Source organism: Phaenicophaeus curvirostris, chromosome 4 (genome assembly GCF_032191515.1).
Source record: "Phaenicophaeus curvirostris isolate KB17595 chromosome 4, BPBGC_Pcur_1.0, whole genome shotgun sequence".
Lineage (NCBI taxonomy): Eukaryota > Metazoa > Chordata > Aves > Cuculiformes > Cuculidae > Phaenicophaeus > Phaenicophaeus curvirostris.
The window spans coordinates 2385942-2401270 of NC_091395.1; the positions used below are offsets into that span (position 1 = coordinate 2385942).

Below are 15329 nucleotides of genomic sequence, written 5' to 3' on the forward strand. Positions count from 1 at the left end.
AGTTCAAGGGGAGACTGGACAGATTCATAGAGGAGAAAGCCATGAGAATTATTAAATGCAGAAACACGACTTCTGACTTAGGAAGTCACTGAACTGTAAACTGCATGGAGGATATTTTTGGAAGAAGTATCACTTTCTGGATTTGTTTTCTCAGCTGCCCGAGTCTGGTTGTTCTCAAAGCCAAGCTCCTGGGCTGGATGGATTTTGGCTCTCGCTGCATGCAGGGATGTTAAAATTGCAACCCCTTCCCTTGGGTAATTGTTTTTACTATTAGTTGTTGACTGCATCCTTCAATAGATGGGCTCGAATGTATGAAGGTTCAGCATAGATGAGCCTCAGTGTATAAGGTTCAACAAGGCCAAGTGCAAGGTCCTACACCGGGGTCGGGGCAGTCTGCAGTTTTGATACAGGATGGGGAATGACATGATTGAGAGCAGCGCTGTGTAGAAGGACTTGGGGTGCTGGTTGATGAGAAGCTCAACATGAGCTGGCAGTGTGTGCTCACAGCCCAAAAAGCCAACTGTGTCCTAGGCTGCATCAAAAGAAGCGTGGGCAGCAGGGCGAGGGAGGAGATTCTGCCCCTCCACTCAACTTTTGTGAGACCCCACCTGGAGTATTGTGTCCCTTTCTGGAATCCTCAACATAAGAGGGATATGGAGCTGTTGGAACAGGTCCAGAGGAGGCCACAGAGGTGATCTGAGGGCTGGAGCACCTCTGCTATGAGGACAGGCTGAGGGAGTTGGGGCTGTTCAGCTTGGAGAAGAGAAGTCTCTGGGGACACCTTATAACAGCCTTCCAGTACCTGAAAGGGTCCTACAAAGAGCTGAGGAGGGACTTTTTACAAGGGCATGGAGTGATAGGACGAGGGGGAATGGCTTTAAGCTTTGCTTGCGAAAATCATTTTAAAATGTTGAGGAAAAATGGAACTGTGCAAAAATGACTCAGTGTACGCATTCACACCTTTCATTTCTTGGCCCCCATAAAGCAGTTTGAGGAGCAAGGGGAGTTGTTGATAGTTAGGTTTTAGGTCTAAATAAAGGTTTCTGTTTGCTAATTGAAACCATGGTTAGAATCAATGGTTTTAAAACATCGCTTTAATCCATTGACCTTGTTTGCTCCCTGCATTCCCTTCTCCCAGGGACTGTGTTTGTCTGTATGAGAGACAGGAGAAAGTTTACAGCAGCACCAAAGTAATTTAAGAATAACTTAGAATATCACAGTCTTACCATCCCTGAAATAGCTTAGGACCACTGGGAAATTTTATTTGTAGACTTGATTTTTACAAGGCTGGTTTAACTGGTGGAAGACTTCACAGTTAAAAAATGTGTAAAAGTATCAGACTAATGAACCATGAGAGTAGTACCTTGTTTTAGTGTGTGTAACTTGAATTCCCCAGTCGGAATTACAGGAAAAATAGTTCCCAATTCCTGAAACAGTGTGTTCTTCTTAGTGTGTTGTTAATCAAGCCATACACTCTGCCTTAACAGCTCTGTTCTCTCCTAGAAGTGTAGGGCTGAAACTCGTTCTGCTTAGCTGAGTTTCTGTTTGGTTTTTGGAAACTGAGCCCTTCCTATGTTGTTGTGCCTGTGAGTCTCCTGGAATAAGCCCATTAAAAGCCCATTTTCAGAGATTTTTTGTTATATGCAAGCATATATCATATTTGAAAACATACTCGGCGGCAGCAACAGCTCCCTGTTGCAAAAGATAAAGCATCAAGACTAAACCCGAGTGGACACTAGGAATCTTTTATGTGCTTCCGAATTACTTTCATCTCTTCATTGCTCCATTAATGGATATCCCCACAGAGCACGTAGTGCACTCTCAGCTCCCCTTACGTTTGGATTCATTCTGCCAATTGCCTGGCATTGTCAACTAATTGGAGTGGAAATGATAAATGAAAGCGGAGTTATCAAGCTGCCAAGTCTCCTCACTTGGCAGCTGGTGGGTGATGCTGGTAATTGTTACCAAAAGTGTAATTGCTCTGGGCTCTGCCTACAATTTCAACAAAGCAGCCCGGTATTCCTCCTGTGAGACATCCGATACCTGGCTTTCCTCGGTTGTCTCTGGCTGAAGGAGGACTTGTGAAGTCAATCCAATGCAAAGTTGGAATCAGCCTGGAGAAGGGATGGCTGTGGGGAGAGACCTTAGAGCAGCCTCTCAGTACTGAAAGGGGCTGCAGGAAAGCTGGGGAGGGGCTCTTGTTCGGGGAGGGCAGGGACAGGATGAGGGGGAAGAGTTTAAAGCTGAAAGAGGGGAGGTTGAAATGAGATATTAGGAATAAATGGTTTCCTGTGAGGGTGGCCCAGGTTGCCCAGAGCAGTGGTGGCTGCCCCATCCCTGTGTTCAAGGCCACGTTGGATGGGGCTTGGAGCCCATGGGATGTGTCCCTGCCCATGGCAGGGGGTTGGAACTAGATGGGCTTTAAGATCCTTTCCAACCCAAACTACTTTATGACTCTATGATTCCTTTTTTCCCCCCAGCAAAGAAATAAAACTGAAGTGGGAGATGGTAGCCTGGAGACAGAGCAGTCCCTTTGAAAGTTCAATGCATTGAGTTTTACTGGTTTCGCATTAAAGCAGGAAAGTTAATTAGTAGGGGACATGACAAGCAATTACGACCACCTTGTTTTCAGCGTGCCGGTAAGCATTTCAAGCTTGGTTCCTGGCTAAGATTAAGGCTTCAGCTGTAGGCTGCTGGGTTTGTCCTGCTTAATAACTGCAGTGATGCTACCAGTCAGGTGACCAGCTGTACAAGTCCTGCATGCAACAGGGGACAGGCCAGCATCCAGTGACATGCTATGGATGGGCTGAATGTTTTCATAAAGCTGTAAGAAATGGAAAGGGTGGCTGGGACACGAACCAGCTGTTGTGTGCTGCTTATTTCTACAGTCACTGCACCAGAATAGAGCATGGATTGGTATCCAGGGTGATGGTATCCCATGTTAAGTGGTATCTGATCCAGTCACTGAGGCTTTTTACAGATTAATAACAGACTCAGATTATTTTTGATTTGTTGGGTGGTTTTTTTTTTACTGAGGAGGAGCAGGTGCAGCTGTATGAAGTTATGGTAGCCAGTCGAAAAAGCCACTGTCAAAGGGATTTAGGTCTTTCTGAGCTCCAGTTAATAGGACAGTGTGGCGACAGCAAACCATGAGTGCCTCTGGCAGCTCAGGGCTCAGCCTCTGCACTGTGGCTGCTCTTGGTCTCTTTAGGTTCTTCCTTTGCATTTACTGCTGGTTGCTTTCTTGCTGCCTTCTAGTCAGAGCCTTTTCCTAATGTGCAGCTCTTTCCCTTTCTCCTGCCTTTTCCTAACTCCTCATCAGTATTCTCAAAACCCAGCACATGTTTGCACTGTGCTACTGTGTCTTGGGTTTTATTTTATTTCATCTTGTGTCTGGGTGCCTGCAAGCTCAAAAGGTTTGTGAGTGTGAGTAGATCTTGCTTTTGTGGTCCCTTTTCTGGAAACCAATCAAATAATGTGGATATCTCTTCTTGCAGCATGACATTTTAAAATGCAATTGAATTAGGTATCATTTCTTCTTTTGATGTAGGGAAATCCAGAGAATTAATAAATTATAATGGCACTAGTTGGCGCTTAAGGAGTGCTTTCCATCTTCAAAGTGCTCTATGCTCAGTGCTTCATTATTTATACTGTTAATTATATTAGTACTTGTAAGGAAAAAGCTGCTTAAATTGTCGTTGATAAAAGTACACTCCTGACAGAATAGGCATTCAGAGCTTAAAGCATAGCAGATAATTTGTCCACTGAGGCACAGCGCCTTGAAGAAGGTGTAAGGGTGGATTTACAGCAGAGTCTATGGAAAAGCCTTGTTTTGTGTTTTAGACAATACCTGGGAGCTTTAAAGTGTCTTTGTGAGTGCCAGGTGAATACTGACAAAGCCTTACAACGTGCAAGACATCTGTGTGTGATCTCTAGAACTACCAACTGGCAGAGATGGAGTCTAGGGTTCTGTTCAACAGCCATGAGAGGGGAACCAGCAGAAATTACCGTCTTGCTTTGTTTCTACCTTGCCTCACTGGATGCAAGATGGATCAAAGAAGAGCGACTGAGGGAACTGGGGTTGTTCAGCCTGGAGAAGAGGAGGCCTCATCTCTCTCTCTGCAGCTCCCTGAAAGGAGGTTGTGGTGAGATGGGTGCTCGTCTCTCCTCCCAAGTAACAAGTGATGGGATGAGAGAAAATGGCCTCAAATTATGCCGGGGGAGGTTTAGATTGGATATTAGAAAAAATTTCTTTACTGAAAAAGTGGTGAAGCCCTGGCAGAGGCTGCCCAGGGCAGTGGTGGAGTCACCATGCCCGGAGGGATTCAAAAACATCTGGCTGTGGTGCTTTGGGACATGGTTTTAGCAGGCATAGTGGGGTTGGGCTGAAAGTTGGACTGGATGAGCTGAGAGAACTTTTCTAACCTTAATGATTCTAAGAGAGAACCTCTACCAGTTCCCGCTTGCAGATGTGGTGCAACCTTCTAAGACAACTCAGAATTGCCTCTCCACGTGGTTTGCACAGGCTGAGTTGTTATACATTCCATCAAATTTCAGGAGCGCCCAGCACCCAGAAGAGCCTGAGAAAGTGGAGAGATATTTTCAAGTTTTTTCTCTCATTAAGCAGTCTAATGGGCCTTTAAGGCACATTCCAATGTTTTATCATTATACTTAACCGTTTTAGTAGTTAGTCTTAAATGTGTTCTTAGTAGTAAACTGTTCATCATCTTTTCATATCTTAATTTGCCTAAGTCATCCTTTACAGTATGAGTGAATTGACTCACCGGACTAAATCACTGCATCGTGTAAACGAGTAGCAAAGTCTGGTCTGTTTTGAAATCAATTAAAAATGAGGTTTAATGGCTTGGATAGCACTGTCTGTGCTACATGGGAGAATTTCCTGCATGGCATAAATTTAGCCGAGTGCACACACGGTGGTTGCCTAATGGAAATGAGTTATTCAGATGAGAAACAGATCTTCCCCTTTCCATTTTCTTTTGGTGGATTTATCTGAAAGCTTTTAGAAACAGATAATTAAATATGAATGTAGTGATTGTATCATTCAGATAACCTCACTTTGGAGTTACTGGTTGGTTTTTTTAACCTGCCAGAGAAAGGATACTTGGCATGAGTGAAGTGACAACTGCCCCGAGTGGAGCGCAGGCAAGACATCTTCATAGGAAGGGTGTGGCAGATGGAGGAAGAAGTGTGACAGGCAGAACTGGCTGCTTCTCTGGGATGCTGCTGGTGCTGTTTGATGTCAGGACAGCTGGAAGTGAGCATTTAGGAGTAAAGAGAAGGAAAAGTTTGTTTTCTGAGCATCCTACTGTAAGTAATTTGTCCCAAGTGGCTGCTCAGACCTTGGAGAAGCTGGAGGGAGGGAGGGAAGGAGAAGTCTGGCAAGCATCCAGGCAACTGGATGAGAGCCTAAACTGCCTTATGCAAGCATGGTGGCGGCGTGGGATCATGACCTCATCTTGGAGGCAATGGAAAAGGGGTCAAGCAGGGGTGGTGAAAACCCTTGCGAATCAGCTGTGAGTGTTCCAGTTGGCTGCACTGATGGAGCAGTGGTGACAGCTATTTCCAAACCTACTGGACTGTCTGCTTTGTCAGAGATCCCACCATGGCGTCCTGGAATTCCCTATCAGCTCACGGGGTGCTGTATGCTGTCCAGCAGTGGGTTAGCCTAGAAGCCATCTCAGCTGCCTCTGCATAAGCTGTGATCTTAGCAGTAGCTGCACTTTGGACGATCTAAACTTGATCATAGGGAAATTTCCCATAATATAATCACCTTGAGGTTATTGGAGATCAAGCCTTATCAATTGTCTTGCCATTGGAATTGATTATTTTCTGTGTGCGTCCTTGTCTTAAAATTGTTGTGCCCGAGCAGCTTGCGAGAGGGAGGGATGTTCTCTCCCAGAGTGTCTCTACTGAGCAGTTTGAGCCATTTGCTGTTGTGTAAAATACCACATGTCTTGTGCTGTATGGGTCTAATGTAAAACTTGTGTTTGTTTGCAGAATAACACAGTTTGGAAGCCAGATTCTTGCCAAGAGTGCCATTGCCATAACAATATTTTCACCTGTGAACCTACTGTTTGTGAACACCCTCAGTGCAACTTTCAGAAGGTAAGGGGCCACGACTGTCCAACACCAGCCAACCCATTCTGTGTGGTGGGAGGAATGTCAGGTCATGCTGGAATTCTCCTGCCTTAGATCCCTGGAATAATTAGATGTTGAAATGCTTTCCTGGGTCCACGACACAGTGTATTACTCGCAGAGGAATGGTGGGAGCGACTGGGAGGATTGATCCTGCAGTCCCTGTGAAAGCAAAACTCCTCTTGTATTAAGAGGGACACGAAAAGAGGACACAGTCTGACGTTCCAGGAGGAACTGGCACAGGTGAGCTGGTCGCTTATCCTGCACACTGCAGCGACAGCCACCCCGTCACCCTTTTGTGCTCAGCTGCCTCCCTGCAACTCCCTGGGAACACAAGGGTCTGATTTGCAGCAGGATTTGGGGGAAGCAAGAGGGAGCAATGAAACCCTGTTTCTTCTCCCAGGGTGTGTGTGACTGCTCAGGGTCAGGCACGGTCTCTGTGCCCTTTTCCTTCTCATTGATGCAGCCCTGGGCAAGAAACAGAGGCAAAACCCAGGTTGTGAAGCCTTTGTCTCCTTTGCCATGCTACAGCTAGAGGCCTGGTGTGGGAACAGCTTGCAGGCTGCTGGTGCTCCAGGGGTGATCAGATTCTCGAAGAGAGTCCAGCTTTCAGTCACCCTTCACTTGAACGTGGTGTTGGGTCTTTCTCTGACAGACAGATGGACGCTTTCCACTCTGATGAACAACAACAGAGCTGAGATTGTCTGTCTTTCAGCTGCTTCTGCCTTGTGATGGTTGTTGAGCATTTGTTGTCTCCTGTTTGTCTTTCTCTGTCTGAGCCTTCATTAATGGTTACAGCTAATTGGTCATAGAATTAGTCTTGCATTAGCATCTGGATTACAGGGGTGGCACACATCAATGACAGTGAAAACCAGTGTTTTAAAGTGGCACTGCCAATATAATTACATGGCTTTATGAAGCAGGTTAAAATGTTTTCCAATATGACAGCATTAAGGAGGAAATAATTGTGATACTTACTGTTTTTTCCCATTATTGTCAGTGTGTATTGATTAAAGCAAGGCTGAAATATTAGGAATTATTGTGCTAAGGTGGATAGAAATGAAAAAAAGAGTGCTGTCATGGCACACCTAATGACAAGTGCGCTGGATAAGATGTGGTTCCTTTTAAAAAATGGGATAAATGAGAAGGTGACAGCTTTAAAGCTCATAAAGAGAAAGAAATTTACAGTGTGAAATGAATCTCTGTGACTCTGGTATACATAATCTTCAAGACTAAGAGTTTAAGTATTCCGTAAAGGTCCGGCCGTTTCAGGTTTGAAAAGGATCATTAGGGATCTCGGATGAAAAAAATCCAATCATCTTTAAAGCATAAGCCAACCACTGATCAACAAGGTCATAAATCACCGTCCCCTCTCTAGGGTTTATTTCTTATCTGCTAATTATGGGATTTATGCTAAAATTGCTGAAGTTGTTTGCAGCAACAAGGCATAAACAAAAGCAGGCAGCCTCTGCAAAGTCTGTCCCTAGTCTGTTCTAAACATGGTAAGGAAAAGCTACTGAACGTATTGAGCAGGTGGAAAATCAGCAAATGTTGTTTCTGTTGTGTGAACCAAAACAAACCAACAACCGAGATCACTTTCTCTTCAGCAGAATGAAAAGGTTTAATGGTTTAATCTAAATGAAATATGGACTTTTGTTTCCCACCTCCTAAAAAACATGACATTGAAGGAAACCTTGTAGAGAGAAATGATTTTCAGTTTGTAAAATGAAAATGTTCCTTTTAGAAAACAAAGAAAGAAAATGCATGACATCTCAAATTATTCTGAGCCCTTTTAGCATACAGATAAAGAGGTGGAAGGTAAGATGATATTTTGGCATTGCACGGTCATCTTTTTTTATTCTAACAAAGGAAGTAACGTCTCTGAGCAGGCACTCATAGATGCTGGCCATGCCCTTCCAAAGGGGAGAGAGAGGTTGGAGCACATCTCCTGGGAAACACCTCTGTGATGTTTTGAAGATGGGGACCTCATGAATGATTTTTTCCTGCTTTTCAGCACTGGAGCCTGGCACGTTCTCCTCTGGTTTGAGTTTTCTCTTGCTGTATCCCTCTCCAGCTGCTGTGCTCACATCAGTAGAATTGTCTGGTCCTTTTTTGTTATTAGCTGTGAGAGGAAAATACTGAGATGTGTAGTACCTCAGGAGGTATGGAGGGTCCTCATGTGCAATTGCTGTCAGTGACAGGTGAAATGTTAGAGTGAGATCCATCCTGTCCATGCAGAAAGCACACCCATTGAAAAATGCGTGTCTATACCATGTTTCTTGAGAGATCCTTCAATGAGTAATCCTGGGGTTCGTTGAGCCTTCTGCTTATTCATTGTTCTGATTTGAAAACTGGTCCAGCTGGGGACTTCCTAATGGCACTGGTAGGATGTGAATTCTCCCACTGTTATTTGATGGTAAAATGTCAAATACAGCAAACGTGCTGGCTCTCGACAAAGGGATCTGGTGTAGCAGTCATGTATTTCAATTAACATGTTTTCTCTCTGAACTGAGAACACAGGGTCGAGACAGACCCCACGTCTTCCCCTGCATGTTAAACTCCCTATTTCATCTGCACTGCCTATTGGATTCCTGTCTCTTTTCAGGGAGAAGTGCTCCAAATAGCCCCCAACAAGTGCTGCCCCGAGTGTGCCTCCCGAGCTGACGGGTTTTGCCAGCATGAAGGACAGATCCACAGCGTAAGTGCTCCATCATGTTCCTCAGCAAGGGAAATGCTTCCCAGTTTTAGCTCACTGACTCCTTCATTCGCATCAACAAAGGATGCTTAGCTGCCATGCACGAGAAGGATCATTTGTTGGGATCTATTCTGTTGCTATCAGAGAATGTAACAGGATGGTCAATGGGGTTTACAAAATGGGAGTGTGTCACTGAGCAATAGCGTGTCCTGCTTGGCTTAAGGGAAGAAGGTTTCCCACTAGTTCATCCATTTTGCTATTTCTAGATTGAGACAATATAGTAGATTTAGGAGGGGAGCAAAACACATCAAGCTTGACACATTAGCTATCTGAAAGGTGGCTTTTCTCTAAGCAGCCATCTGCACTGGTGGAGATTGATTGCTGTCGTATGACCGAGGTTATGTATTTTGTAATCCTGAATTATTCAGGAAGCAACTTCCAGGATGTGGTTTCACTGAGGGGGACAAAAAGGCCAAAGCAATAAGAATAAGTGTCCACAGATAAGAAATAAATAAAGATTCATGGGTAGTAGTTAATGAATCATGTCAAACAATGGGCAAACAGAGAAAAATGGCTTAACGGTGACCCTAAGTCCTGTGTCTGGTCTCTCTAAAGACTTCCCTGTTTGACAGTAGGCAGATTGGATCCAAATCTTAAGAAATATGCTAGAATGCCTAGATACATTTAAATATCTGGACCTTACATGCTACACCTGAGGTGGATGTTGTAACCCTCTCTTTCAGTGTCAGGCATGACCAGCATTAATCTGTTAGGAGACTGGAATAGGAGGGATTGTATTCTCTTCTCTTATTCCTTTTGTGCCGGTGATTTGAGTGGTACTATATTATATAGTATTGCATTAGATTTTTTCCTCCTGTATCGCATTAGTTTTCTTCTTCTTGTTGCTGTCGCTGCATTTTGCTGCATTCTGCTCTTGCTGTGGCTTTTGCCTTTTGGCTCTTCGTAACCCAGTTCTTTGGAATGCAAGTTGTAGGCATGCCCACAGGGATTGTGGGCATATTTGTACCTCTAGTCATGTGTCACACCCCAATTCCAGAGTGAGGTGGTCATTAAACCATTTTTATGTCAGTGTAAAGTCTTATCCTGATGGTTGGCGTGGATTTGCCAAAGAAAGAAGTTTCCCTTTTTGTCAGTAAGGCACCGTAATGCTTCATGACTTGATCTTCATTCTATAATTGGCCCTCATGGTGACTCTACCGAAGAAAATCTGTGCACTCTACCTGGTAAGGGTTTTTTACTCCCTGCCTAGTTTAATCTTGCAGGTTTTGTAACAATTAACATTCTCTGTTTGATGGAGAGTGTTGCAATACACCAACATGTCTCTTCTTGGGGCCAATTTTTCCACACCCTGCCTTACGGTAGAGAAATTTCTTTCTGCATTAAGAAATAAGCAAACCTAATGAGATTTGACTCCTTGTGCAGTGGCGTAAGAGTGTGGGGCAGGCAGTGTTCAGTGCTGTGGTCAGGTGTGTGTTGGGTCCCATATTGAATATTTCTATAAAAAAAAAAAAAAGACTTAAAATTTAGAGTTTGCCCTCTGGAAACTGTAGTGGAGAGAGGATGGATCCAATAGCCTAGCTCTTTGGCAACAAGTCACTGTTGGATGCCTCTCTTCCCCCTGATTATAGGGAAACTTAAAGGGGAGAAGATATTTTTACAGATCTTGCTGGCAACTGGATTGATGCTTTTGTTTCCTATGCCTCTGGTTGTGTTGTGCACTGCAGCATGGCACACAGTGGGCCAGCTCTGGCTGTGTCCTGTGCTCCTGTTCCCATGGGAAGGTGACCTGCACACCTGTGGTCTGTCCAGCCCTCACGTGTGGAAGGGGAGAGCTGCAGTACACTGCCCAGGGATCCTGCTGCCCCAAGTGTGTGGGCCTCGGCGGTGAGTATCGCATGGGAATGGGACACCGTCCGGCTTCATGGTCTGAGCGGGAGGGCACTGGCAATCTCTTTTTAGTCCCAAATCTGGAAAGCTTCTCTTGTTCAGTTCTGCTGGGCAGACAGTGGGATCAACTATGTTTCTTAATCCTCTTTCTTTCCTGCTACCATATTTGCATTGTAAATGGCTTCACTCCTTTTGGAGTACGTCCATGCTTATTTTGAAGTTTACAACCTGGAGAAAACCAATGCAGGTATTTCCCATGCAGTGAGGGGGCCTTTGGCGCTCGCAGACTCTGACTGTGAATCCCCAAAATGCCTGAGCTATAGGATACCTCTTCTTATAAAAATCCTGTGGGAGAAATGCATCCAGAACGTTCATGAGTCTAAAGCCCTTGAAAACTGTTGGACTGTTGTTGCCTGCTTTGACAAACCAGAATTTTGAATTCTGAGATGCACAAAATCTGTGGTTTAATTCTGGATGACAGAAGGGGATTAAAGGACATTTTTCATATCTCCTAGAGCCCTGCTCCTTTGATGGCCGCTTGTTCCGGGATGGTGAGGAGTGGCGCCTCGGTCCGTGCTCCAAATGCGTCTGCAGGGACGGTGCAGCTCAGTGCTTCACAGCTTCCTGCCAGCCTCTGCTCTGCAGCCAGGTCAGGAGCCTTTGGCCTCTGGGGAGGTTACTCTCAACTGTCCTCTTTCCTCTGGCAAGATCTATTTCTCATGCAGATGTACAACAGAGCAGGCAAATCTGCGTGGCAAGCGGGCGATGTGGAGAAGGGGGTTTTGATGTCTGGAAATCTGGAGGGATGGATAAGTCTGTTGGTATTTCCATGCTGTCTGTCTCTCCCCAGTAAGCATAAGAATGAAAGTTTATCTTCACAAACTTCAGTGTTCAGTTTGCAGCTGAAAAGTGTGGTTTGCAGGTCTTGTTTACCTTATTTTAACAAGAATTCTAGAAATTCAGTTGGAAGTAGTCAAACGCAGATCAAATTTCCCCTTTTGACTTATAGTCTTTAGAAATACAAAACAATTTCAGCTGAAAGAAAAGTCTCAGGGCACTGTTCTTTACACGTTTGTGTTTAGAACTCAGCAAACCCAGTAAGATAAGTTAGATGTGCTCAAGTAATGACTCACTGGTTTAGTCCACTTGGGAGAACTGGGACATCTCTGCATTTAAAGTCTTTGCTGTGGACAAACAGTGACTTCTTGGCGCTTGTGTGGTGATAAACCCAACCAAAATACTGCAAGATTTGAGGGTTGACCTGAGCAGGGACAGGAGTTGGACTCAATTATCCCTGTGGGTCACTTCCAACTCAGGATATTCTATGATTGTAAGATCACATACAGTGTTAAAACAGTTGTTAGTAAAGGCAGCAAACTATACACAGTGTTCTACGCTCTACACAGGTGACTTGGTGTTTTGAATTCTTTTTATTATATTGTCATGGCTTGAGGGTGTGACTGTGCTCTTTGGATTTATTTTCTTTATGCCTGTTGTACCAGTTTTCTTGGGCACCGTGGTGTGCTCCTCTACAACAGCGTGGTGTGCTAAGGAATGCAGGAGCTGGCTCCCTGGAAATCCCTCGTTCTGGTTTTGACTTCATGTTTTATAGGGGCTGCCATTTTCCGAATATTTTTTAACCCATTGACATGCTCCGATGATGAATCCAGAAGCTCCCTTGAAATGTGAGCTCTGGCTGAGCACACTGATGCCTGCAGCACTGAGAAAAACAAAAGCAGGAGTCATAAACATTTTTTCTGTTGACGTTTACCCAGCTTTCTATTGCTGGACCAGATGTTTCTGCAATTAACACTGCTTTTTTTTGGTAGAAGAAAAGCCCACCTGTTTCTGTGCATGCTAAAGGTGTTTTGCTTTGTCTTGAGATACTAAATCAGTATTCGTTGACTAAGCACTGTGCATTAAAACAAATTTATGCTGGCTTTAGATTCCTCTTTTCCCTCTCCAAATGGGCTGATGTTACCTGCTGACTGATTGCATTAATGTTTAATCAGCTAATCATTAGGATTTAATTTGTGGAAAGAGAAACAACAGTGTTGTTGCTGTGATGTATCTAAGAATCATCAGCTGAGAGCATCCAAGTTAATGCAGCAGAAAGCCAATTCTGATGGTGTTCCAGATATTTCCTACCAAGGTGCCCAGTGTAAGGGACATTGGCAGGATGTTCCAGGATCCTGCTCTGCTCCCAGGCACACCTAATGTTTTCATGCATGTGCCTTTGCCTCTGTCTCTTTATTCTCCACATTCTGTTAAAAACCAATCAATAAATTCTCCCCGTATTAAACTCTCAATTTTCACATAACTGTATCCTTCCCTGGGTGCTGAGGGAGAGTAATTTCCAAAACTGCAGGAGGGCACCTGAACATGTCCCACCACATATCCCCCCCAAAACCTAGGGAAGAGCTCTTTGAACTATATCAGGAAGTCGATCAATAACTTTTATGCAAAATCTTCCCATCTTGCTTTGAAAGCTGCTGATTTGACTAACAAAGCAGATAAAAGTGCTTGGCATTTCCACACTACTTTTAGTCCACGAGTCCCTCTGATATGGTGGAGGGAGGCGCTGGTGAGCAATACTGTTCCAAATCCTCAGTTGTACATGGGTGTAGCAGGGGAATTAGGACACATTTTGATGGATGGAGTCGAGGCACACAGCAACTGTGACATTGATGTGAAGTGCCAACCTATTCTAATGTGGTTTAAATCGGTCATGAAACGTTTAAATTCGGATAATCGAGCTTTAAGCGTAATTTAACACCTGTACAGACAGTTATGCTGCATGGACTTAAGTGAAACAGTGCATGTGCCTGGGAGATGGCAAGTGTAGATCACACATTCAAAGCCTCAAAATGTGGCAGGAAGAAAATCTCTGCTTTCCTCCGTTTCATGCTTTAATGTGCTTCTCTGCATAGCTTTACGTATACTTTTTTTCTCTATATGTCTGTATACTCAAGTATACGTGTCTCTGCTTTTTGGAGTGTGTGTGTTTACCTGCATCTGTGTACCCATCTATGTCTTTGGACATCAATTGCCATGCAAAGAAGCCCAGAAAACAAGTTGAAGGAAACATCTTCCTTTCTAGCCTTGCACACTGATCTCACTCTGTGCAAACGGCCTGCAGATACTGTGCCAGATACAAGCACTGAGCGGCTGTGTGTTATCACACGGATACTGAGCGCCTGGAATTCCAGGCCATGATGCTGAGACCCACGTTAACTCTTCCTGCTCTTATTTTACTTTTCTTTCCTGCATTCTATATAGGATGAAGTTATGGTGATGTCTCCTGGAAAATGCTGCCCAGAATGTGTTCCGAAGCCCTGCTCGGTGTTGGGAAGAGTCTACCAGGTAACCAAAAGCAGCTATTCACAACTTCTGGCACATCTTTCTTTCCCTTCCCTCTGACAGCTGACTGTGTGCCAGCACTGGCAGCTTAATACAACCATTGATTTTTTTCTTCCTGGAAAGCCAGAAAAGTTGAAAGAGATTAGGACCAGATAAGAATTTGCTGGCAAGCAGAAAGGAAGTTTGCAGGGTGAAGCAGATTAGGCGCTTTCTTTTCACACTTCTTTTGAAGGAGGAGAGCTGAAAGCTCTGATGAAGGTCAAAGCATTTAATCACACGTTAGTTTATTGCATTGTCTAATGAATGTATCTATATGTGATTTTCTGTTAATGAATATTTTTTGCTAATGGTAGTAGTTCAAGGCCTTACCAATGTCCCTGGCTTGCAATTAATGAGAAATACACAACACAGGCATCTAGACCTCATACATGTATTTCTTTTGTTGATCATATAAAGACAGTCCAGAGAAGGCCGTGGAGATGATGCAAGGGCTGGAGCACTTCCCCTATGAGGGCAGGCTGAGAGAGCTGGGGTTGTTCAGCCTGGAGAAGAGAAGGCTCCAGGGAGAACTTAGTGCAGCTTCCAGTGCTGAAAGGGGCTGCAGGAAAGCTGAGGAGGGGCTCTTGATGAGGGAGTGCAGGGACAGGATGAGGGGGAATGATTTTAAGCTGCGGGAGGGGAGATTTAGGTAAGGTCTTGGGAAGGAATGTTTCCATGTGATGGTGGGGAGGCCCTGGCCCAGGTTGTCCAGAGAGGTGATGGCTGCCCCATCCCTGGAGGGGTTCAAGGCCAGGTTGGATGGGACTTGGAGCCCCTGATCCAGTGGGAGGTGTCCCTGCCCGTGGCAGGGGGTTGGAACTGGATGGGCTTTAAGGTTCTTTCCAACCCAAAGCATTCTATGATTCTAAGCATTTGTTATTGGATGCAGACGTGCATAAGGAGCCATCATATTCAACAGACATATTCTGGAAATAATTTTGGTGTTTATGAAGAGTGTTTAACAATTGTATACATTTTTTTTTTGAACAGCATGGCGAACAGTGGAAAAAAGATGCCTGCACTGCATGTGCATGTCATGGAGGTGAAGTGACGTGTCTGAGAGAGACCTGTGGCTCTCTTACATGTGCTGAGGTAGTGAAAGATCATTCGTCTCACACCCTGCTGCACCTATCGCTGCCTGTGCCAAAGAGTCCAGACAGTCGTGCTCAAT

At 44.6% G+C, this 15329-nt stretch overlaps 1 protein-coding gene across 1 annotated transcript in view; it reads left to right on the plus strand.

Moving 5' to 3' along the window:
• The window catches only part of FRAS1 (Fraser extracellular matrix complex subunit 1), a 150618-nt gene that overhangs the window by 41682 nt on the left and 93607 nt on the right, over positions 1–15329 (plus strand). The window contains exons 3-8 of the mRNA XM_069855071.1: positions 6019–6126; positions 8762–8854; positions 10597–10756; positions 11275–11408; positions 14039–14122; positions 15149–15250. Of these exons, the coding sequence (XP_069711172.1) occupies positions 6019–6126; positions 8762–8854; positions 10597–10756; positions 11275–11408; positions 14039–14122; positions 15149–15250 (681 nt within the window). The remainder of the gene's footprint in view (positions 1–6018; positions 6127–8761; positions 8855–10596; positions 10757–11274; positions 11409–14038; positions 14123–15148; positions 15251–15329) is intronic.